At 44.2% G+C, this 26,133-nt stretch overlaps 1 protein-coding gene and 1 long non-coding RNA gene across 3 annotated transcripts in view; both read right to left on the reverse strand.

The window, feature by feature from the left end:
- The window catches only part of LOC138961687 (mucin-22-like), a 103,511-nt gene that overhangs the window by 68,807 nt on the left and 8,571 nt on the right, over nucleotides 1-26,133 (reverse strand). For both annotated transcript variants that reach the window (XM_070333357.1, XM_070333356.1), the window contains exons 2-10: nucleotides 21,542-21,663; nucleotides 21,111-21,169; nucleotides 20,767-20,918; nucleotides 19,811-20,092; nucleotides 19,334-19,546; nucleotides 18,873-19,025; nucleotides 18,346-18,438; nucleotides 18,039-18,133; nucleotides 16,893-17,072 (exon numbers count right to left, since the gene is read on the reverse strand). In XM_070333357.1, the coding sequence (XP_070189458.1) occupies nucleotides 16,893-17,072; nucleotides 18,039-18,133; nucleotides 18,346-18,438; nucleotides 18,873-19,025; nucleotides 19,334-19,546; nucleotides 19,811-20,092; nucleotides 20,767-20,918; nucleotides 21,111-21,169; nucleotides 21,542-21,663 (1,349 nt within the window). The remainder of the gene's footprint in view (nucleotides 1-16,892; nucleotides 17,073-18,038; nucleotides 18,134-18,345; nucleotides 18,439-18,872; nucleotides 19,026-19,333; nucleotides 19,547-19,810; nucleotides 20,093-20,766; nucleotides 20,919-21,110; nucleotides 21,170-21,541; nucleotides 21,664-26,133) is intronic.
- On the reverse strand, nucleotides 6,073-15,288 carry LOC138961690 (uncharacterized). Its single transcript, XR_011454280.1, has 2 exons — nucleotides 14,767-15,288; nucleotides 6,073-7,431 (listed from the first exon to the last, which is right to left on the reverse strand). It is a non-coding gene; the product is annotated as an uncharacterized lncRNA (long non-coding RNA).

Below are 26,133 nucleotides of genomic sequence, written 5' to 3' on the forward strand. Positions count from 1 at the left end.
GCGTGAAGTTTCAACGTGAATTTGGAAAATATGGTTTGCGGTACACACCCATGAATAATTTTATGCATAAGGGTACCTTTATTACATTTAGTCAAGTTATGACTAAATGTTTTAACATCGAGGGGGGAATCGAGACGAGGGTCGTGGTGTATGTGTGTGTGTGTGTGTGTGTGTGTGTGTGTGTGTGTGTGTGTGTGTGTGTGTGTGTGTGTGTGTGTGTGTGTGTGTGTGTGTGTGTGTGTGTGTGTGCGTGCGTGTAGAGCGATTCAGACCAAACTACTGGACCGATCTTTATGAAATTTGACATGAGAGTTCCTGGGTATGATATCCCCATATGTGTTTTTCTTTTTTTTGATAAATGTCTTTGATGACGTCATATCCGGCTTTTCGTGAAAGTTGAGGCGGCACTGTCACGCCCTCATTTTTTAACCAAATTGGTTGAAATTTTGGTCAAGTAATGTTCGACGAAGCCCGGACTTCGGTATTGCATTTCAGATTGGTGGCTTAAAATTTAATTGATGACTTTGGTCATTAAAAATCTGAACATTGTAAAAAAAAAATTTTTTTTTATAAAACTATCCAAATTTACGTTCATCTTATTCTCCATCATTTGCTGATTCCAAAAACATATACATATGTTATATTTGGATTAAAAACAAGCTCTGAAAATTAAATATATAAACATTATTATCAATTTTTTTTTCGAAATCAATTTAAAAACACTTTCATCTTATCCCTTGTCGGTTCCTGATTCCAAAAACATATAGATATGATATGTTTGGATTCAAAACACGCTCAGAAAGTTAAAACGAAGAGAGGTACAGAAAAGCGTGCTATCCTTCTCAGCGCAACTACTACCCCGCTCTTCTTGTCAATTTCACTGCCTTCGCCATGAGCGGTGGACTGACGATGCTACGGTCTTGCTGAAACATTGCATTGCGTTCAGTTTCATTCTGTGAGTTCGACAGCTACTTGACTAAATGTTGTATTTTCGCCTTACGCGACTTGTTACATCTAGTCAAGTTATGACTAAATGTTTTAACATCGAGGGGGGAATCGAGACGAGGGTCGTGGTGTATGTGTGTGTGTCTGTGCGTATGTGTGTGTGTGTGTAGAGCGATTCAGACTAAACTACTGAACCGATCTTTATGAAATTTGACATGAGAGTTCCTGGGTATGAAATCCCCAGACGTTTTTTCTCCTTTTATTGATAAATGTCTTTGATGACGTCATATCCGGCTTTTCGTGAAAGTTGAGGCGGCACTGTCACGCCCTCATTTTTCAACCAAATTGGTTGAAATTTTTGTCAAGTAATGTTCGATAAAGCCCGGACTTCGGTATTGCATTTCAGCTTGGTGGCTTAAAAATTAATTAATGACTTTGGTCATTAAAAAACTGAAAATTGTAAAAAAAAAAATGTTTCTATAAAACGATCCAAATTTACATTCATCTTATTCTCCATCATTTGCTGATTCCAAAAACATATAAATATGTTATATTTGGATGAAAAACAAGCTCTGAAAATTAAATATATAAAAATTAATATGAAAACTAAATTTTCGAAATCAATTTAAAAACACTTTCATCTTATTCCTTGTCGGTTCCTGATTCCAAAAACATATAGATATGATATGTTTGGATTAAAAACACGCTCAGAAAGTTAAAACAAAGAGAGGTACAGAAAAGCGTGCTATCCTTCTCAGCGCAAGTACTACCCCGCTCTTCTTGTCAATAGGGAGATTTAAAAAACGAAACGTCGGGACGTTTCGTTTTGAAGTTGTGGTAAACGTCATCATTTCGGGGGTCTCTCGCTGGAAAGGTGAAGGTCAACTGAAACGGAACGTGGAACGTCAAAACGCAGTCACGTTTTCCACCCCCAAAAAACGAACAATATTTCGTCAACTTTTGTGAGTATTTTTGCACACTAACAGTTTTATTTGTTGGCCATTTTATGCATTGCTAGATTCATCAACCCTTTCACAGTCTTTCAGCGCTGAGAATGTGTTCATTGGAGGTAGACAACTGTTGTGAACTGAAATATTTTGAAGGGTGCTGATCCTGGTACATTTATCCAACTTCATGGTGAGAAAGCAAATGGCGAAGCAGAAGTAGGTCATCGCATCGAATTTTTATTCTGGCTTCGTATGTGATTTTGTATAAACAAAGTCTGTGTGATTTATTTGGACTGAAAATAATCAAAGTATGCCCGATTCTGGACCACCTCCTAGGTTGTTTTTTTTCCATTCTGATCGAGGACAGACGTGACAAGTACAAAACAACCCCTAGTTGGGGAAAGGCTTCTAAATCGGCACAGGCGTGTGCACAGGGCCGTTTTCTGAGAATGGGGAATACTCAGGGTATAATTGCCTACATGGTTCGGTAAAAAATTGAGATGCGTGAAATGGATAAAAAAAATAATGAGTTCGAATGAGTAAATCTTGGAATTCAACATGAATGATCTAATTTTTGTGAAATACAATTGATGATGAGCAGGTGCATGAATTGAAAAATGTGAAGCTCTTGTGTGTACAATGCGAGTATGTCAATCCTTTATTGATTCGTGGAGTTGAAATTATGCCATGCCCAGTCAGCGGATCATATCCTGCCATGCCCGGCCTTTCATTTGCGCATGACTCGCCTTTTATTTGCGTATGCCCGCCGTTTTCTGACCCTCCTTTTTATGTTGATGATTTATCGCCCTTCCTTCATTCCGAAACGAAACGTGAATACATCTAAATCTTGTCTGCGGCCTATGCCGTCTCGTTTCACGTTCCCTTTCGCGGGGTGACTCATTCACCAAACGAAACGAGCTGCCCAACGAAACGAGCTGCAAAACGAAACGTGCTGTCTTTTAAATCTCCCTAATTTCACTGCCTTTGCCGTGCGCGGTGGACTGACGATGCTACGAGTATACGGTCTTGCTGCGTTGCGTTGCGTTCAGTTTCATTCTGTGAGTTCGACAGCTACTTGACTAAATGTTGTATTTTCGCCTTACGCGACTTGTTATAACTTAGCCTTGCCTTCACAGGAAGAATAAGAATAAAAAATAACACCCAAACACCAATGCCTAAGTTTATGTAGTCTAACTCAGATAGGGTTGTTTTCTTTAATAAGACTACTTTAAGCGCTCGTTTATGTAATCTAATTAGTGGTTTGAATGAATTTTCACTTGCCGAGTCCCACAAGGTAGACGCGTAATCAATAACAGACTGAATATGCGCATTACAGAATAATTTTCTGGCTTCCAAATTCAGAAAGTGCTTGATTCTAGATAATAGATAAACCTTCTTGGACACTTGTTTAGACAGTGGTGTGGTGTGGCCAAGACAGGTTAGTATCAATGGTCACTCCCAAAACTTTATGATGGTCGACTTTTTCAACAAGTTTATCATTATCCGTTAGATCGTGAAATATTGAGGTTATGTTCTGGCGTTGTTGCCTAGTTGCTATTATCATGCTTTTTGTTTTTTGGGGGTTAAGGGATATGTGATTTAGCTCAGTCCATTCACTCAACTGGTTTAAACTTTCTTGCAGTGATTCTGATAAACGACTTAAATTGGTGTTACTAGAATGTATGGTTGTGTCGTCTGCAAAAAGTTCACATAAATTCTCAATGTGAAGGGGAAGGTCATTTATGTATATGAGACAGTGACAAAAGTTCAGGTGTCATGTCTACTGTCCCGAATGACACACGATTGCTGACATTTCACCATTGCCAACAGAATAAACATATAAGAAATAGGTAGAACATGAATGTGAAAACTGACTTTGATTGTTGATCAGTATGTTCTATACCACTAACAAATAATATACTTACACATAGCTGTTTGGCAAATGTATGTTGCATGGGACACACTGACATGAAAGTGGAAGATGTTTTCCCTCCAGAGAAACTACATATCAAGTTACAATTTTTGTGCTCTTCGATTCCAGTTGGCAATCAATTGTTAACGCATGTTATTAGAAAAAATAGAACGAAAACAGATTAGATAGAATGAAAAATGTACTGGTGATGTCATTTGGGACATACTGACATGAAAACGTCACCTTTTGTCATTGTCTCATATAGAGAAGAGGAGAGGGCATAAAACTGACCCTTGTGGTACGCCATATCGTACATCCTGCATACTTGATGCTGAGGCGTTTGCGTATACAGCCTGTTGCCTGTCACTAAGAACAGAAGTTATAAGTTTAACAGAATCAATCCCGAGTCCATACAATGTGAGTTTCCTCAGTAACAACTTGTGGTCAATTACATCAAAAGCTTTGGCAAAATCTACAAAAAACAGCTCCACAAAATTCATTATCGTTGATCTTTTCCAACCACTGATCAACAAGAGAGACTAAGGCAGTGTGAAAGGAGTGATGAGCTCTAAATCCAGACTGGTTAGGGTGAAATAATTGATTGTGGTCAAAGTGCGATAATAGGTGTTTGTTTATATGTCGTTCCAGTGGTTTTGATAATACTGACAGTATAGAAATCGGCCTATAATTTGAGGGGTCTTTCTTTTCGCCAGATTTAAACAGAGGAGTGATTTTGGCCTGCTTGAGGGCTATTGGAAAATATTTTTGTTCTAAATAGATATTATAAATGTAAGTGAGGGTGTCAGAAATTACAGGGGCTGATAACTTTAGAATCCTTCCATCAAGCCCGTCTATACCCCGGGTACCCGTTTGCTTTAAATGAGTGAGTGTGTGAAATACTTCAGGCACTGTAAGCGGAGGAATATTTAACTGAGATGACATTTGTTTTGATTTACAGAAGTCTTCCAAAACTTCCAATTTATTTAAGGTTGTTTTATCGTTTATAATAACCTTTTCAGCTATTGTTGAAAAGTGTGTGTTTCTTCTTCTCTTCTTCTTCTTCGTTAGTGGGCTGAAACTCCCACGTACACTCGTGTTTTTTGCACGAGTGGAATTTTACGTGTATGACCGTTTTTTACCTCACCATTTAGGCAGCCATACGCCGTTTTCGGAGGAAGCATGCTGGGTAGTTTCGTGTTTCTATAACCCACCGAACTCTGACATGGATTACAGGATCATTTTCGTGCGCACTTGGTCTTGTGCTTGCGTGTACACACGGGGGTGTTCGGACACCGAGGAGAGTCTGCACACAAAGTTGACTCTGAGAAATAAATCTCTCGCCGAACGTGGGGACGAACTCACGCTGACAGCGGCCAACTGGATACAAATCCAGCGCGCTACCGACTGAGCTACATCCCCACCCAGTGTGTGTTTAAATCATCAGGTGATTAGTCCTTTAGGCAACTTGAAGAAGGTGCAGTCGTTTTATTTGTAAGTTCATTTATTGCTTTCATTATGTTCTTGAATTTTGTTTTGAAGAAGCAAGGTCTTGAAAATACTTTTTTTTTTAATCGTTTCATTGAATTAACTTTATTTCTCTGTTCTCTATACTCCTCTTCTTTACCGATTGACTTTAAAAAATCACGATGATCAAATGCATCTTGTAATTCATCATCAAACCACTTAGGTTTTACTATGTGTTTGACTCTCTTAATTCTCCATGGAGCATGTCGATCATAAATGTTAGTGAAGGCATTCAGCAGGTGCGTTAGAGCAGCATCAGGATTCGTATGATTATAAACCTCAGGGAGAGAGGAATTACAGAGGTCACGGAGAAATGTGTCTTCGTTGAATTGAGAAAAGGATCTATATAGCTATTCTGATGAACACGTGGGGGAATTCGGGGGATGTGATTGGATGGTCTCTTCCGATCATCAAAGCATAATGCTACGGAAGTCGGCCATTTTTCTCAATATCCAAAAGCATATTGTCAATAACAAAGACGCATGGTTCCGGTTTACCCATCTGTACCACGCGGGGATGTTTCTATCGACAACAGCTTACACTGACAACTTGAAATACTTCTCGGGAATGTTTTTCAGCTTTACAAATGTCGATAGCATACCCTTTTCTGCTAACTTCCCGATGAAACAGGACTAAACTGTAACTCCCCTAAGTTTTGGGAGAGGTATAGGAATACCTTTTAACGTACAAAACACTCAGACACAGTCAACCACTCTTACTCTAATCACTGACTCCACAACCAGGCAACATCCAAACCAAGTTTATTATTTACACACACGACAACACCGCATTCACATTCACATCCAATCACAATCGCTCAAAATCAAAGATAGATGAAGAAGGAAGAATTATCTTAAAGTTTAACAAAACAAATTGGCTATAAGAATTTATAACTTGATACTAAAAGAACTGTAAATATCCCTAAATATTACCACCTACCACCTTAATTCCCTGATCCCGAAAAATCAAGAAGTCTCTTTATAAATCTATCTCAACTCAAAATCCGCTTATCTTCACCTACAGTAATCAATTAACCCCGTTATTTATTAACTAACTATTATTTCTAACTTACATTTACACTAATACCTCGTGATAGGGACTACCTACGTTTATTGCTACACTGCCTTCAACCTTGATGCATACGATCAACGCCAAACGCAGCTACACATGAAACCAGTAGGCCCAGCCACCAATAATACTAATTAACTTAACTTTAAATAACAAGACTCTCAATTATCTTCCACTTATTTCAACACAATAAATGGTACGAACATTAAGTCATCACTAACACACTCAAATTAATCCACAATGTAACAACCTTACTTCATAGCAACAAATTACAATATCACTACATAATTTTCTCTTCGCGCGTAATGATCATGACGTTTCACAACCAAGTCCAGTTCACATCTCGCCGATCCACAAAAATCAACGTCGCTCAAAACAAAACATAAAAAAAATAAAGACACTCCAGATTAGTCCCGTTGAATCTTCCACTTATTTCAACACAATAAATGGTACGAACATTAATTCATCAATAACACATTCACATTAATTCACCACGTAACAACCTTACTTCATAACAACAAATTACCATATCACTACATACTTTTCTCTTCGTGCGTAATGATCATGACGTTTCACAACCAAGTCCAGTTCACATCTCGCCGATCCACAAAAATCAACGTCGCTCAAAACAAAACATAAAAAATAAAGACACTCCAGATTAGTCCCGTTGAATCTTCCACTTGCACAATCTTTATGTCTTTAATATGTTTAAATTCACTTATAGGTCACAATGCTTAGTGAAGCCACAGCTGCATAACTCGAGGCACACAGATGCCATAATATATTCTTGTGCCCATACTGCTCGTGGCAATAGCATGCCAGCACTTTCCACCACTTTACTCACTGACGGTGGGCCACCTCACCTCCACAGCTCACACTTGCGACACACCGGTGGTCAAACACTCCACCAACAACACGCCTTCCTCCCGGGTAACGAGTCGGAAGCATCTTTCTCCCGGAAACTCATGCTGTCTCCTGTGTCGTTCGTCTCTCCTGGCTTGGACTCGCCCACAGCCACGCTTCTATGCTTGAACGCTTGCCGTTCGAGGACTGACCACCCGTAGAACCCTTGAAGCCACACCAAGACAGCTGGAACACAACTTGTCTCCGGGGTCGAATAAAACATCAACACGCCGGTCGGCCGGATAGAGCATTCACATCAACCATCCGTTCTCTTCACAGTTTTACACAGCAGTGACCTTCGAGCCTGTGACTCGTTCACGCATCACGCAACCCCACGTGCGTGAATACACTCCCGCGATTGGCTGTCCATAGCCACGGACACACACCGAGTCACTGTATAGGCACCCATCTGAGCCAAAACCGCACGAAACCCAACTCATGCACGAATTACAAATAATTCATGGCTGGACTTGGGCAGAGTTTGTGACAAACCCCCCACCCAAGTACAAAACACCCTGTATTGAACCAAAAATCACATACCTCTGACCAATGCCAGGAATCCTAAAACGTGTAATCCAACCACAACTCCCCCTGAACTAAAACACTACCCAACTCTACTGAACATCCATGGACTTGCAAAAAAAAAATGATCCAGCCCACCAAAATCAGTCCATTTTGATGGTTCAATGCTTCCCACATCTGGTTACTCTTCCGAGCGACTGAGCAAGTCGGCCCCCACGTTGTCTCTTCCAGGAATCGCCTGGATGGTATACATGTAGGGTTGCAGAGCCAACGCCCACCGCATCAACCTCTTGTTAGTCGCCTTCAAACCCTCCAGGTACTCTAAGGGTTTGTGGTCGGACTGAATGCAGAAAGGTTTTCCGTAGAGGTACGGGCCAAACTTCCGCACCCCCCACACCACCGCCAAGCACTCGCGCTCGATGGTACTGTAGTTACGCTCCGCTGGCAGCAACTTTTTGCTCGCACAGGCCACCATCTGCATCCCGTTCCCCTGGTCTTGGAGTAGCATCGCCCCCAACCCAACACCGGATGCATCTGTGCGAAGAGTGAAAGGCACGGAGAAATCCGGCAGCTTGCACACCGGCTCTGTGGATAACTTCACTTTCAGCGTATCAAGGGCCACCTGCATAGGCTTCGTCCATATGACCTTGTTGGGCTGTGACTTCTTGGTTGCGTCTGTCAGCGGAAGTGCAATGTCAGCAAAACCCGGCACAAATCGACGGTAGAATCCGGCTAGTCCTAGGAAGGATCGGATCTGCCGCTTTGTTGTTGGCCTGGGCATCTTCGCTATCTTGTCCATCTTCCCTTCCTCGGGTTGAATCATTCCATTTCCCACCATGTGTCCCAGGTACTCCAGGCGTTTAAACCCCAAGTAACACTTGGATGGTCGAGCTGACAACGATGCTTCCTGCAGCCGCTGGAATAAAGCTCTGAGACACTCCAAATGACGCTCCACGGTTTCAGTTGCCACCAATATGTCGTCAATGAAATTGTCGATCTCGATCATGTCGAGAGGGCTCAACAGACTCCTCATCATCCTTGAAAAGATGGCTCCTGACGTCTTCAACCCAAACGGCATCACCGTCCACTGGTAACACCCCTGCGGTGTTGTGAATGCGGTCTTGGGCTTGTCTTCTGCCGCCATAGGGATCTGCCAGTATCCCTTTGCCAGATCTATCTTGGATAGATATTTCGCCTTGCTGAGCTTGGCGAACATGGCCTCCATGTTTGGCATAGGTTCGGCGTCAAACTCCACTATCTTGTTCAAACGGCGGTAGTCGGAGCAGAACCTCTTTTTTCCGTCTTTCTTCTCCACGATCACGATTGGAGAGCTGTATGGGGACACCGACGGTTCAATGACCCCCATCTTCAACATCGCGTCGACTTCTTTGGCGATAATGTCCCGCGTCGTGAATGGCAAGGGGAACTGACGGACCCTAACTGGTTCGTCATGCGCCAACCGCATGCTACACTCTGCCAGCGAAGTCCTCCGTGGCAGATCAGTGATGACATCCTTGTTGTCCTTGAGGATTTCCTTGATCCCTATATGCAGTTCTGGCGTCTCTGGATCCAAGTGCACATCCTCGATCGTTTCCTCTGACGTCAGGGGTATCAACGGAATGTCTTCGTGAGATGACTGCACTGTTTCCCACTCCTCCCCTTCATCCACCACACACACCGTTGCTATCGCTGCAGGCCGCTCCACATACTTCTTCAGCATGTTGGCGTGGAACAATTTCTGCTTGGGCCCTATCCTGATGCGGTAGTCACACTCGCCCACTCTTTCCTCCACGACGTAGGGTCCTCGCCAAGCCATCTCCAACTTGTTTTTCTTGAGAGGCAGGAGTAGAAGAGCGCGATCTCCAGCCTCGAAGGTCCGGCGTTTGGCCCCACGGTCGTAGTGCTTCTTCTGGCGCACGGCTTCCTCACACAGATGTTCCCTGGCAACTTTGCATGTTTCTTCTATTCGGTCCCGGAGATTCAACACGTACTCGGACGCGGTCTGCGCTTCCTTCCCGTCTTCTCCTTCTTTTGTCCAGAGATCCCTCAAGATGGCCATAGGTCCCCTCACTGTACGGCCGTACAGCAACTCGAATGGGGAGAACCCAGTACTTTCCTGCGGAACCTCCCTGTATGCGAACAAGACACCTGGGATAAACCGATCCCATGTCTTGGGGTCCTCCACACACAATTTCTTGATCATGGCTTTCAATGTGCCATTAAACCTTTCAACCAAGCCGTTGCATTGCGCATGGTACGGCGTAGTGGTTCGTCCCTTGACGGCGAGCAACCGGTGAACTTCTCGCATGACGGCCCCGGTGAACTGTCCACCCTGGTCCGACAGGACCTCCTTGGGTATTCCCAACCTCGTCCACATTGTCCACAGCGCTTCAGCCACCTTCTCTGCCTCGATGGACTTAAGTGCCACAGCCTCGGGGTAGCGCGTCGCATAGTCCACCATCACCAGGATGAATCTCGCCCCACTGTCAGCTGCCGGCTTGATCGGCCCCACCAAATCCACCGCCACCTTCTCAAATGGAGCATTAGGCAGAGGCATTTGCCCAAGCGGCACTTTGGCAACTCGTCCCTTCGGCGTGACTTTTTGGCATCGGTCGCAGGACTGACAGTATCGTCGCACGTCTTCGCACAGGCCTGGCCAATAAAAATCTGCCCATAGACGTTCGCGGGTCTTCTTGGTGCCCAGATGTCCTGCCATGGGTGTGTCGTGGGCGAACTTGAGTAGTCCTTTCCTCAAGGATCTGGGAACGCATATTTGTGAACACTCCAATTTCTTCTCCCGATAAACCCTCTTGAGTATCCCACGAGACATCTTGAACTCCACCATGCCCTTTCCTGCTTGTATCTGTTTCCCTTCCTTCGCCAGTCGTTTTGCGCGCACTAGTGTTTCATCTTCCTGTTGCAAGACTTTCAGCTGATCCGGAGTCACTTGCAGCCCTTCAATCTGCACCACCACCACCGGTTTCACCGGCCGTGTACCTGCTTCAGCCTGTGCTCTGGTTGTCACTGCCGCACACAACGCCCGTCTGGGATACATCGATACTTCCACCCAGTCTCCGCTCGTAAGCTGGGCCAGGTTTCCCAGAAAAATGTCAGGCCTGATGTTGTCGTTCACGATGGCAAGAATCCTCTCACAGATGTACGGCGATTCTACGTCAACCCATGCTAAGGGATACGTCTTTGTGCAGTCTAAGTCGGCAAACTCTACGTGCACTGTCCCGTTGGTGTAATCTTCAGGCCTAACAAATGCAGCCTTTACCATGGTCTTGTCTGCCCCTGAATCACGTAGACTGATTGCGTCTCTCCCGTTAACCTTGCACCTTCCCATCGGCCGAAATGGAATTTTCTCGCAGTCTTGGCACAACGGCTCTGACGGCTCGGAAGATCTCGTCTGGTCATCTTGCTCGGTCGTCATGCAGGCGTTCGCGGTACACTCCCTGGCAATGTGTCCCGTCTTCTTGCACCTATGACATATCACCCGATTGTTGTATTCCCGACTCCAGTTCGTCTTTTTGTTCCTGCTGCCCTCTACTGGCCTCACTTGGCCCTCGACTGCTCTGCCTGTTCCTCCGATCCCCCTCCGGTCTTGGTACCCCCGTTGCTTGTAGTCTTCTCCTTTTTCTTTTCCTCCTCGTCCATTTGGCCCCCGATGTTACGTTTTGCGTTGAACAATCTGGCGTCCCGTTTTGAGTCCAAGTGAGTGAACGCTAACACCGCCGCTTCCTTGGCTGTAGCTGGCTTTTTATCGCTGACGTACTGGAACAGCTCACCCCGGAAATTTGACATCAACTGTTCTCTCAGGATCAGGTCATACAGCCGGTCATAGTCTCCCGCACACTGTGACATCGCTATCCATTGATCCAACAGGGTCTGCAGCCGACGACTAAACTGTACAAAGTTCTCGTCCCCTTGCTTTGTGATGTTTCTGAATTCCCGGCGATAGTGTTCTGGAGTATGATGGAACTCTTCTAACAGCGCAACCTTGAGCATATCGTAGTCGCTGGCATCCTCGGGAGTCATCCGTAGATATGCTCTCTCTGCGCGACCCTTCAATTGGTCTGCTAATCGACCTGCCCATGTCGCCCTGCTCCACCTGTGTGTTGTCGCTGTTCGCTCGAAGTGGAGGAGGTAGTCGTCAATGTTGACAGAGTCATCACAGAAGGACATCTTTACCCGGTATTTGTCAAAACTCGGTTCTCTCTCAGTCCCCCCTGTGCGCAGAGCTAACTCCTCTTTCCACCTCGCCTCACTTGCTTGCAGTTCCTCTTCCCGTATGCGACGCTCCTCCTGGCGTCGCTCTGCCTCATCTCTGCGCCGGACTTCTTCCTCTTGTCGTCGGGCTTCTTCTTTCCTTTCTTGGAACTCCCGTTCCTCTCTCCTTTGGGCCGCCTCATCCTTGCGTCGGGCTTCTTCTTCCTTGCGTCGAGCTTCTTCTTCCTTGCGTCGAGCTTCTTCTTTCTTTTCTTGAAGTTCACGTTCTTCTTTACGTCGGGCTTCTTCTTCCTTGCGTCGAGCTTCTTCTTCCTTGCGTCGAGCTTCTTCTTTCTTTTCCTGAAGTTCACGTTCTTCTTTACGTCGGGCTTCTTCTTCCTTGCGTCGAGCTTCTTCTTCCTTGCGTCGAGCTTCTTCTTTCTTTTCCTGAAGTTCACGTTCCTCTTTACGTCGGGCTTCTTCTTCCTGGCGTCTGGCCTCTATCTCTTCCCTACGCTGGGCTGCTTCTGCTTGGCGTCGAGCTTCTTCTTTCTTCTCCTGAAGTTCTCGTTCCTCTTTGCGTTGTCGCCGCTCTTCCTTCCGCAACTTCGCCTGCGCCACTCTCTCCTCGACGATGGCCGCCTCCCTGCGCACTTGGGCCATCACAAACTGGGCCAACGTCGCCCCTTGCAAACCCAAGCTTTCACCCTGACTACGGAACCGTGCTAACTCCCTGTCTACCGACTCATCGTCAAACCCATTAGAACCTTGGACCATGATCGGCGACACTCCCCTTACAGCTTGACCCTCACCGTACCCCATCGCCAAACGCTGCGCCCCAACAGACCTCGTCCCCAACACTCCTGGCGTCCCCAAAGACCTCTCCACCCTCGGCGTAGAAACCGCACCCGGCATACCACCCGTAGCCAACAACGTCGCACCACCACTTGGTACAGTGAACCGAGGAGGGGTTACCACTAGGGATGCAGCCGCAGACGTCGCTGGAACCTTCTCCTCCATCCTAGCCGCCCGCCTCAACTGACGCTCATCCCGATCTGAATTCGACATCTCCTTGACAACCAACCTCACCTTGACCCCAATTCCAAAATTGATCGCCCACAACAAACACGGACAGAATAATACAAAGCAACAACCACAATAGAACTTACCCAAACAGCTAGCTGACAACCTTGGTAGAGTGAGATCCGAGTGATCAGTTCGGACCCCAGGTGTGCTCAAACTCACTCGTTCTCTCTCCTTCCTCTACCGGGTCAAAATAGCCACCCAGGCTTAAAGCCTTTAAGTCGCCCGCCAACCGCCCACGCTAGTCCTCATTCATACCCTTTCACAACTGATTCACACGAGTCACGGCCCTTACTTCCCGATGCTATCTAAACCCTTCCTAATCCCCGAAATGAAACTCCTATCCCACCGCTGCCACCATTGTAACTCCCCTAAGTTTTGGGAGAGGTATAGGAATACCTTTTAACGTACAAAACACTCAGACACAGTCAACCACTCTTACTCTAATCACTGACTCCACAACCAGGCAACATCCAAACCAAGTTTATTATTTACACACACGACAACACCGCATTCACATTCACATCCAATCACAATCGCTCAAAATCAAAGATAGATGAAGAAGGAAGAATTATCTTAAAGTTTAACAAAACAAATTGGCTATAAGAATTTATAACTTGATACTAAAAGAACTGTAAATATCCCTAAATATTACCACCTACCACCTTAATTCCCTGATCCCGAAAAATCAAGAAGTCTCTTTATAAATCTATCTCAACTCAAAATCCGCTTATCTTCACCTACAGTAATCAATTAACCCCGTTATTTATTAACTAACTATTATTTCTAACTTACATTTACACTAATACCTCGTGATAGGGACTACCTACGTTTATTGCTACACTGCCTTCAACCTTGATGCATACGATCAACGCCAAACGCAGCTACACATGAAACCAGTAGGCCCAGCCACCAATAATACTAATTAACTTAACTTTAAATAACAAGACTCTCAATTATCTTCCACTTATTTCAACACAATAAATGGTACGAACATTAAGTCATCACTAACACACTCAAATTAATCCACAATGTAACAACCTTACTTCATAGCAACAAATTACAATATCACTACATAATTTTCTCTTCGCGCGTAATGATCATGACGTTTCACAACCAAGTCCAGTTCACATCTCGCCGATCCACAAAAATCAACGTCGCTCAAAACAAAACATAAAAAAATAAAGACACTCCAGATTAGTCCCGTTGAATCTTCCACTTATTTCAACACAATAAATGGTACGAACATTAATTCATCAATAACACATTCACATTAATTCACCACGTAACAACCTTACTTCATAACAACAAATTACCATATCACTACATACTTTTCTCTTCGTGCGTAATGATCATGACGTTTCACAACCAAGTCCAGTTCACATCTCGCCGATCCACAAAAATCAACGTCGCTCAAAACAAAACATAAAAAATAAAGACACTCCAGATTAGTCCCGTTGAATCTTCCACTTGCACAATCTTTATGTCTTTAATATGTTTAAATTCACTTATAGGTCACAATGCTTAGTGAAGCCACAGCTGCATAACTCGAGGCACACAGATGCCATAATATATTCTTGTGCCCATACTGCTCGTGGCAATAGCATGCCAGCACTTTCCACCACTTTACTCACTGACGGTGGGCCACCTCACCTCCACAGCTCACACTTGCGACACACCGGTGGTCAAACACTCCACCAACAACACGCCTTCCTCCCGGGTAACGAGTCGGAAGCATCTTTCTCCCGGAAACTCATGCTGTCTCCTGTGTCGTTCGTCTCTCCTGGCTTGGACTCGCCCACAGCCACGCTTCTATGCTTGAACGCTTGCCGTTCGAGGACTGACCACCCGTAGAACCCTTGAAGCCACACCAAGACAGCTGGAACACAACTTGTCTCCGGGGTCGAATAAAACATCAACACGCCGGTCGGCCGGATAGAGCATTCACATCAACCATCCGTTCTCTTCACAGTTTTACACAGCAGTGACCTTCGAGCCTGTGACTCGTTCACGCATCACGCAACCCCACGTGCGTGAATACACTCCCGCGATTGGCTGTCCATAGCCACGGACACACACCGAGTCACTGTATAGGCACCCATCTGAGCCAAAACCGCACGAAACCCAACTCATGCACGAATTACAAATAATTCATGGCTGGACTTGGGCAGAGTTTGTGACTAAACCAATTATTTTCTGTCCCTAATCACCACAAAATGCCTAAAGTCGAAAGATGTAGTACAAACAGGGAAGTAAAACGGAACAGTCGTTTTTGTGTGCCTTTGTGACTGTGAGCTCAGTTGACTGACACAAGCTTTCGCATTCGGCTTTTCGTATCTCGTAACTCCACACGTATTTTAATTGAGGTTGAAAAAAATCGCTTCATGACGAGACAAGTTTAATGCATACGAGTCGAAGGCGAGTCGCATTATGCTTGTTCGAGTCTAAATATCGGACTTTATTGCTACGCTAAAAACACACTAGCGTTTATATTGCATTTCTGACCTTGCTTTCTTGTTCTAAACTGGCAAAATGACAATGCTTGCGTTGATCTCAGGTTCAGTCAGTAGCAGACAAATTCCCTTCTCATTCAACAGCGTAGCAATAGGGTCCGATATTTAGACTCGAACAAGTATAATGCGACTCGTCTTCGACTCGTCGGCATTAATATACTTGTCTCGTCTAAATATCGGACCCTATTGCTACGCTGAAAACACAATAGCTGTTAATATTTTATTGTCTTGTGGCCAGCTTTAGGAATGTTTATACCCTTTCTCGACCACGTTAAACAAATGGGAAAGAGAAAGAGAGAGATAATTGAATTGAATTGAATTGAACTTTATTTAACAAGGATTAAGATTTAAGGCTACGCCTTTTCTACAATCTGTCCTTGGGACGCATAGACACACAATTATATAATTAAAAAATTAAAAATTAAAAAGTTAAAAAGTTAACCAACAAAAATTAAAGAGAGAAAGAGAGAGAGAGACTAAGAAAGAGAGAGAGAGAGAGAGTGAGAGAGAAAGAGAGACAGACAGACAGAGAAAGAGAGAGAAAGAGAGAGAGAAAGAGAGAGAGAGAGAGAGAGACAGAGAGAGAGAGAAAGAGAGAAAGAGAAAGAGAGAGAGAAAGAGAGAGAGAAAGAGACAGAGAGAGAGAGAAAGAGAGAGAGAGAGAGAGAGAGAGAGAGAGAGAGACTGAAAAAAAAGAGAAAGAGGGAGAGATAAATAGAGAGAGAGAAAGAGAGAGAGAGATCAATAGAGAGAAAGAGAGAGAGAGAAATAGAGAGAGGGAGAGGGAGAGAGAAAGAGAGAGAGAGAGAGAGAGAGAGAGAGAGAGAGAATGAAAGAGAGATAGCGAGAGAGAGAGAGAGAGAGAGAGAGAGAGAGAGAGAAAGAGAGATAGTGAGGGAGAGAGAGAAAGAGAGAGAAAGAGAGATAGCAAGAGAGAGATAGCGAGAGAGAGAGAGAGAGAAAGAGAGATAGAGAGAGAGAGAAAAAGAGAGAGAGAGAGAAAGAGAAAAAGAGAAATAGAGAGAGAGAAAAAAGAGAGAGAGAGAGAGAGAGAGAAAGAGAGCGAGAGAGAGAGAGAGAGGGAGAGAGAGAAAAAGAGAGAGAGAAAAAGAGAGAGAGAGAGAGAGAAAGAGAGAGAGAGAGAGAGAGGGAGAGAGAGAGAGAGAGAGAGAGAGAGAGAGAGAGAGAGAGAGAGAGAGAGAGAGAGAGAGAGAGAGAGAGAGAGACTGAAGGTCTGAGAAAGGCCGACCAGCACACACAGCGTACCTCTAGTTCATCTTCTCCAGGGACTTTCTTGGTATCCACGGTGAAATTGGCAACCTTGTCCAGGATGTCAATGGCCGCTGTGACGTCACCACTCAGGAGGTGACAACTCGTGCTGTTCTGAAGTTTCTCAACCACATACTTTGTAGTGCTGGTTGTCGTTCCATCTACGATCTGGTCAACCTGTATAGGAATGAGAATTTATGCAACAGTTGGTGAAAAGCTGACTGGTTCTTTGCTCATGCATGACCAGAGAGGTCATGCAAGTTTCTCTAGAAATGTATTGGTAAATGTGGATCATTGATAAACACACACACACACACACACACACACACACACACACACACACACACACACACACACACACACACACACACACACACACACACACACACACACACACACAATTATCGTAACACGCATATATACATGTGCATGGTTGTATGAAGTATATTGTAGGAGTATTGCAACGGTACGTACAAGTCACTGGAAAACTCGAGACACACAAACATGAGATATGTTGAGCTGTTTCCGTTTCTCGTCCACTTTGCTTTTGACTATAAATCACATTCTTTCCTTTGATGTGACATTTTCTATTAGGCTTATGAGCAATATGTTGATCTTGACAGCACCTGTATAAGACATTTGTCTGTGTAGATCAGAGGCGGACGAGGGGGGGGGGGAGTGGGGTTCTGGGGTTTCCGGACCCCCCCCCCCCCCCCCAGCCAAACAATAAAAATATTTGTTTGTGTTTATTGGGGTTATTGTTGTTGTTTGGGGTATTAATCAGTGACACAATTTGCTGCCTGAAACTGGTAATAATCATCCTCAGAATGCACCAGATTGCACCATTTTGCATCCTTTTTTAAAAAATTTTCCAAGGGGGCATGCTCCCGGACCCCCCTAACAAGCTCGGCACTTTGCGCCTTCACACCCATATCTTCACAATATACTTTTGGACCCCCCCCCCCTAAAATGAACTGATCCGCCCCTGTAGATGTAAGTACCTAGCCAACCTTACAATACAAGCATTGCTTATTGTGTGGTACCAAAAGTTTCTGTTGTATAACATGCCACCCTGTGCTTCCTGAATACATTTACGAGAAGACATCCCTCTACTTTCACAGAGAGAAGGACCAAGCTACTCACTGTCGTCTTCAGATCTTCTAGTTTCTGTCGGACACACTGGGACGTGTCCGGTACCTGCCACTGTCCGTCCGGTCCGCACGTCCGACTCTGGAAGCCTGCTCAAACATAATTTTATTGACACAATAATCTTACCGGGACACTAAAAAGCTCAACGACGTGTGTATGCGTGCACATGGCTTTAACAGACCCCTGGTTCTTTTTTCTTTTTTTGTACTTTGCGGCATAATTACGGGCACTTTGTTTTGTCTGGATAAGTAAGTTTTTTTCCAAAAACACAAACATGGTACGAAACACGTGGCGGTCTCACCTTCTGCGGAGTAGCCTTGAGGACATACCAGCCGCACATGGCTGTCTGCAGGAGGCGACCCCCAGACCCCGTCTAGTAGGCACTTCTTTTTCGCTGTTCACAAACACATTTTAAAAACTCTAACGATAAAAGCAAAAAATGATTGGCCAATAACTGGTATTGTGTAACCATGGAAACCAACATCAAAAATAAACAATATGTTTCCTTACAGACAGATCGACGCATACACCTGCAAAGAAACTTGGATATGAAGACACAGGCCGGCTGTAAGACATACTACCAAACACACACAACTACACACACACAAACACACCCACACAACTACACACACACACACACACACACACACACACACACACACACACACACACACACACACACACACACACACATGCGCGAGCTCTCGCACGTCAGAATTTGCTTAGCGTTCACGCGCGTATTCATTGCATCTCTTTTTCTTTCTCTATCTCTATTCCTCACTCTCCCCCCCCCCCCCCTCCCGTTTTTGTCAACATCTTTAGATGTACCTGGCTGGCTGAGGGCGGTGATGATCGCCTCGTTGCTACTGATGGTTTCTATCCTGTCTGTGATCTCACATCGATAACGAACATCTGACGTCACGCCTTGAATGGTGAAGTTGGCCTGCTTTTCTTTCTCGGTCTGGTTCAACCCTGCCACAACTGGCACAAGTAAAGTAAGAACATTAAATTGGTACGGAACACTTGACACTTACGCGCGTGCACGCGCACACACACACACACACATGCACGCATGCATGCACAGACGCACGCGCACGCACACGCACACACACACACACACACACATACACACACACACACACACGGCTCGCGCGCACTCACGCGCGCGCACGCACGCACACACACACACACACACACACGCACACACACAAACACACACACACACACACACTCACATACACACACACACACACACAAACACACGACAATTTACAATGCTATCATCATACGTTGGACTTCACCACTGCCGTCGACACGGAACAAGGTAGCAATCCATAGAATGTCATATCCGGCCCGGCGTGAGCAAGTCAAGGGGACGTCCTTTCCTTTCATGACGAAAAAGGTGGGTGGCGTCAGGATGGCATACAACTTCCTGACAACCTTCAGCGCGACTTGCTTGCTGTCGGTCTTGTCTTCCGCTGTAACCTTGCACACCAGTTGGCCTGAAATCACGAGAGGAAGAGAAAACAATGCATATATTTTATTCTGCATTGGCTTTGTACTTTTGGCAATGTCTATATCGGAAAAGGATGCTTTGAATATATTTTGATTTGACTTCACAAGAAAACAATAATTCACATGAACGGTTAGATCTTCTAACTGTTGGGGTTACCATAAAGCTGCAAAATTGTATACCCGATAATACGCCAGTTAAAGTAACTATTCTGTTTCACATCCTGCTTCTTCTTCAGACCCGTTTAACTCACCACCTTCTGTTATTAAAATCCCTATGATTGTGACAGAGCTGACAAACTGGAACGGATCTGTGTCACTTCGTCTCCTGGGGGAAATGACGTAACGTGCAGAACTTTGCATGCTGGTTACGTTGCGACCGCCCAGCGTCCAATCAAACTTGGGATCGCTGGCTCCTGGTGTGCGCGCACTGCATGTTGCTGTGACATTATATCCGGTCACAATTACGTGAAGTCCAGTGTCATTAACTTTTCCTTGAGAACTGTAGTCCACGGAAACATCAGCTATGTAGACGCCTGTTTTGAAAAAAAAATATCCCATTTTTGTGTGTGAACGTTTTTTTAACGGAAGGTTATCCGCCACTAATAAATCTGTCTAAATCCATTGCTACAGACACCTTAGTAATTTACAGCTAGCTGCAGGTTGTATACAAATATATGATGCAGACGTGAAATACCCAACAACACATTGGAAATTTCATCAACATGTTTAGTTATATAATTGGGAGTATAAAATGGAAGGTTAACTCAGCTTCTATTTGGAAATGAAAGGTATAATACCCCACTCTCTCTTCAACGAACCATGCATCAAACCAACCAACGAATTAAACAATGCTTACCTTTAAACAAATGAATGCTAAGAGGATGAACTACTTCTCTCGAAGATAATACGTTGACATGTCATACAGCAATACAAAGCCTAATTAAAAATCGTCACCGTTGTCATACAAAAATTGTATTTTTGTTTGTAAAAGAGTCACACAAAAACCATAATCGACCCAAAGAATGTGGATGCACAGTTTGTGTACTGTTAATTTAACTAGTGCCAGGAATTTTGATTTTACTAAAGATATGCCAGCCATACGAATCTAACTATACCTCTACCAGCAATACCAACGAGAACTAAGACAAAAACAATCGCAATAATGTCATGTTAAGAAGGTAGTGTTTTACTTCGTCTTCATACCTACCTCCGTCATAGAATTGTAAATAACTGTCGTTAACGGGCAAGTTTCCGATTGTACCATTGTTGACAACAGAATATAACTGGGTCCTGAGATCACTGGCATTGAATAAAGACTGGTTGCTGGTAACGACAATGTCTGCAAATACACTGCCAGCCCTAGAAGTGACAAGAAATATCAATTTAAAAAACACCTAAACAAATACACAATTTGTGTACACACACACACACACACACACACACACACACACACACACACACACACACACACACACACACACACACACACACAAACACACACACATGCTCACACATACACATAAAGAAACGAGCAAACATTCTAGTTCTTACCTGTAACTCCTGACACGGGTACTGAGGTATCCACGCACGCTTTGTAGCCCGCTGTGTACCTAGGGAAATAGAAACACCTAACTGTGTATACTTTTATCCTAACAACTAAACAGAAGAGCAACGCACACACACACACACACACACACACACACACACACACACATACACACACACACACACACACACACACACACACACACACACATCATTACGTCATAGTGACTGGAAAAAGTCTTATGTAACACAAGACTAAATCTCAACTTCATATTTCTATGTTTCACCCTCAGTATTGCCTTGATACTTTGTTAACACGCTTTTCATCATCAATTCTTGTCTGCATCGTCACCTATCAATTGTCGACCGTGTCTATACCACATATAATGTTGTATCATTAATCAACCTTACAAACAAATTCAAGAAAAATCACGTACTCCGCTTTCGATCTTTTTGCCAAGGTCTGTGAAGGCAAATGATGTGTTGGTCAGGAAATCACGCGACCAAGCTTCACTCGTTAGCTTGATTTCAACGCACACCTCTTTTAGTATGGCTACCGCTGAAAAGAAATAGGATAACAACATTATTCGCCGGGGGAAAAGAACAACATAAGATAAGGCGAAAATAAATGAGTTTGTCCACATCTTTTTTATTTGGCCAAAAAAAAAGGAATATTGTCATCATCCGCCAAAGATATTGTAGAACCACAACTACATGTATGCCTACTTAACTTGCAAGTTTTCAGCGATGTTGTTGACCTTAATAAAAACACGGCTACCTAGTCGCCTTTTCAAATAGCGCTTGTTAATGAGATGTGACATGTCATTATGAAAATCCCTCACCTGCACGCGTTATCGTACACCCGGATTTAAATTGCGCACTGCATCGGAATGTCTTGTAATACTACGCACGGTTCCGGTCTACTGAGCGCGGTCTTATCATTTGCCAAATCAATGTACACGTTGATTCTTTACGTTCTCACGAAGGTTCTAACCCTGCAAGAGACATTAACCATGGATGAAAAAAAATGTAGAAGAAAAAAGCAAGTCGCGTGAATCAATATCAAAACACTTGGTTAATCTTTCGGAATGAAACAAATGAAAACCCAGGACCAAACTACACGTGGTATTACAGGCATATGTACTCGATGACTATACACGCTAATTGCTTTACCAACAGCTGGAGACATGCTAAATTAAGTTCCCTGCAAAATATTGTGGTCTAGGACCCCTTCAATGTTGAGATATGTTAATTTTCATTTTGATCTGGATCGTCCTATTTATAGATTTGGCAACACATGTAACGTTAATGCAAGGGAGCTAACACCGCGGCTTTGTTGACATCCTCACTTTTTCAGAGGCTAGAACAAGCTGTAATTAATGCATGTATTATGGTCCGCGCATGGTGACATATCGTCATTATATGGTCTTATGGTGCGTTTGACATCGATTATGGGCAAACTACACTTTGTAAACACGGGAGCGCGTACATATGCCTTTAAAGGTTAGCTTGCCGAAAATCGAGACAGCAGCGCTGGGTCGAGCGAAGCATGTAAACATAGGATTGATTTGAATTAAATCTATAATGAATTGTTAATTTTCACAGATAAACAGGAAACATAGTCAAATGTATACCACAAAATAGCCCAACGCTAAACATCACAGTTTCATATATTATTCTTAACTCTCGTGGTTCTTAAAACTTTCACGCTCATAGAACAGAATCTGACAGGCGAGGAATGCAGTGCAACAGATCTTGACAGGTGTGACAAAGGTACACCTGGCACACCTGGCTGGCTGGAGAGGTCAGCGTGGCGTGGTTGATATGAGCTTTTGTCACTCAAAAGGGTAGAGCAAAAACAATTGCGAGTAGCTCTGAACCATTTTAACACAAGATAAAGCTGCGTCATGAACACGTTTTCTTCTTAAGCACAATGGAAGAGTTGCTTTGATTTTTGTTAAGGCCTAAAAAAAAAATAGGTGTGGTTACGGTAACCCGACCTACCCTATTTTTAGGGGCCGATCCTATAACTTTTTATTACATTTGTCAAAAAAAAAATAAAAAAAATAAGAGTGCAAAAAACGCAATGAAAGCGAAAGCGCCCGTGTCGCACACTTATTTCCCTGTCAAGTACCGTACTTTCCGGGTCATAAGGCGCGACTTTTTTCCTCGAGTTCGACCCCTGCGTCTTGTATAACGAAGCGCCTAATCCGTGTATGAAATACGAAAAAAATCAAAGAGACCGCTTGAGTACCAGTCAAACAACTTGTGATAATGCATGTTTCAGCTACTAGGTACTGCCCTGCCTTTGATCTGGCCGCACACACAGATTTCCACTCTGTTAAACTCGGTCACTGACCGGTCACTGACCCCGATGCAGGAAGTGTTTCCTCTCTCAGATATGACAGGGGAACCACCTCTCATGGCAAAAACTGGGTCATTGACCCCTGGGAAGAAGGTCGTGTCTGAAGGCCACCCAGCTATCACAATGCCTTTGGTCACTGACCGGTCATTGACCCCTGGGAAGAAGGTCGTGTCTGAAGGCCACCCAGCTATCACAATGCCTTTGGTCACTGACCGGTCACTGACCCCGATGCAGGAAGTGTTTCCTCTCTCAGATATGACAGGGGAACCACCTCTCATGGCAAAAACTGGGTCATGTTGGTGCGCCCTATTGGCCCCCTGCCTCCAATGGGTGACTGGATTACAATTTTTTTTTTTAAAAGAAGGGGGTGCGTCTTAGATAACAAAGCGCCTTGTCACCCGGAAAGTACGGTAGGTTTAATTTGTACACATTAGAAAAAAAAGTTTTAAAAAAAAAGTGATTGCCTACCTTCCTACCCTATTTTTTTTGGCTATGTTACCGTAACCACACCTATTTTTTTTTTGGCCTAATAATAATATACTTCGTTCGCTGGCCCCTCATACATCGCTGGCCCTTCTAGCATCTTAAAGCGAGCATTGGTGACGTGAGAAAATGAACCTACAATTCAGCCAGGTGTGAGAAGAACTGTCCCTTTAACAACTCACGGCGATAGAGCCTGCCGGATACAGCGACAGTGCCTAAGCTATGTCACAATCTCAATAATCGCCTTCTTAGAAAGGTAAGAAAAGAAAGCACCCGAATACCGTACAGATAAACTGAGCAAGTGTTATTGTCCCCTTAACTTGAAGTGTTATCTGAGAGGAAGTAGGTTATGTCACTGCGACAAGCAAAGACAATTCGGGCGGTTAAAATATTTGAAGTTTGGATAGGTTTACCGCAAACAACCTTCCCAAAACGCTTGTGTAAGTGTTTTATCTGTAAGTATTGCTATCGTTTTCAGCGACAGTGTCCTTTATTAAGAGAGCTGCCAACTCACTCACTCTCTCTCTCTCTCTCTCTCTCTCTCTCTCTCTCTCTCTCTCTCTCTCTCTCTCTCTCTCTCTCTTTCTCTCTCTCTCTCTCTCTCCCTCCCTCCCCCCCTCCCCCCTCCCTCCCCCCTCCCTCCCTCCCTCCCTCCCCCCCTCCACCCTCCCTCCCCCCCTCCCTCCCTCCCTCCCTCCCTCCCTCTCTCTCTCTCTCTCTCTCTCTCTCTCTCTCTCTCTCTCTCTCTCTCTCTCTCTCTCTCTCTCTCTCACTCTCTCTCTCTCTCTCTCTCTCTCTCTCTCTCTCTCTCTCTCTCTGAGTAAGTGTACGTTGAAAGTGGGAGATCAAATTGAGTCATCCCACATGCCATTGGAACTGAGATTGCAAAATTTGGAATCGACAGTTGAAGGGAACGATCAGGCAGACAGTATGTTTTTAAGTACCAGTGGGGTGAGATTTGTTTGGTCTGATGGTTTGGCACAGACCTACAGAGAAAACCTTCATTCGGCTGTAGCTTAAGGCAAGTTAAAAGAGGCAAATGAGAGGCTAAATGACGATGTTGATGAAGCCCTATCAGTTTTTAATGACATGATAAGAGATTGCGCAAAATGTATGGAGAAAAAGATAGGTAATAATCAGGAGCCAGAAGCAGAAACAAGAAAATGGTTCGATAATGAATGTCGGGTTAAAAGAATGCATGTAAGAAAATATTTGAGGTTTGTGAATAAAGTATCAAAATCTGATGAAGAAAAATATAAGGAAGCCAGATTTGATTATGCCAGAGAACGCCGTGAGTACAAACATTTGTTAGAGTTAAAAAAGAAAAAGTATAATCAGCAACAATGTGAGGCGTTGCTAGATTCAATAAAATCGCAGGCTGAGTTTTGGAAGCAATTAAATTTGATCGCACCAAGAAAAGCACAAGTTAAAAATAAAATCGGAATTGGAGAATGGCAAACTCATTTCCAAAGAGTGTTGGATGAAGAGCGTGAAGACAATTTAGGAGAGGGTGTTGTGTTTCACGAGTCAGATTGAGAGGATTTGGAAATGAAGGAGGGAAGGGGGGGGGGGGGGGGCGGGGATGTAGCTCAGTCGGTAGCGCGCTGGATTTGTATCCAGTTGGCCGCTGTCAGCGTGAGTTCGTCCCCACGTTCGGCGAGAGATTTATTTCTCAGAGTCAACTTTGTGTGCAGACTCTCCTCGGTGTCCGAACACCCCCGTGTGTACACGCAAGCACAAGACTAAGTGCGCACGAAAAAGATCCTGTAATCCATGTCAGAGTTCGGTGGGTTATAGAAACACGGAAATACCCAGCATGCTTCCTCCGAAAACGGCGTATGGCTGCCTAAATGGCGGGGTAAAAAAACGGTCATACACGTAAAATTCCACTCGTGTTAAAAACAAGTGTACGTGGGAGTTTCAGCCCACGAACGCAGAAGAAGAAGAAGAAGAAGAAGGAAAGGGAAGCACACCTGGATATTATGAATGGACCAATAACCGAAGACGAAGTAATTAAAGCCTTACATAAGTTACAAGGTCTGAAGAATGGGAAAGAAGCGGGACCTGATGCAATAATAGGTGAATTGATTAAAAATGTAAATGAGAGTTGTATTGGTTTTTTTGTTAATTTGTTTAATCGCATTTTTGATTCTGGGATATATCCGGAGAACTGGACCGAAG

This window comes from Littorina saxatilis, linkage group LG3 (assembly GCF_037325665.1).
Source record: "Littorina saxatilis isolate snail1 linkage group LG3, US_GU_Lsax_2.0, whole genome shotgun sequence".
Classification (NCBI taxonomy): domain Eukaryota; kingdom Metazoa; phylum Mollusca; class Gastropoda; order Littorinimorpha; family Littorinidae; genus Littorina; species Littorina saxatilis.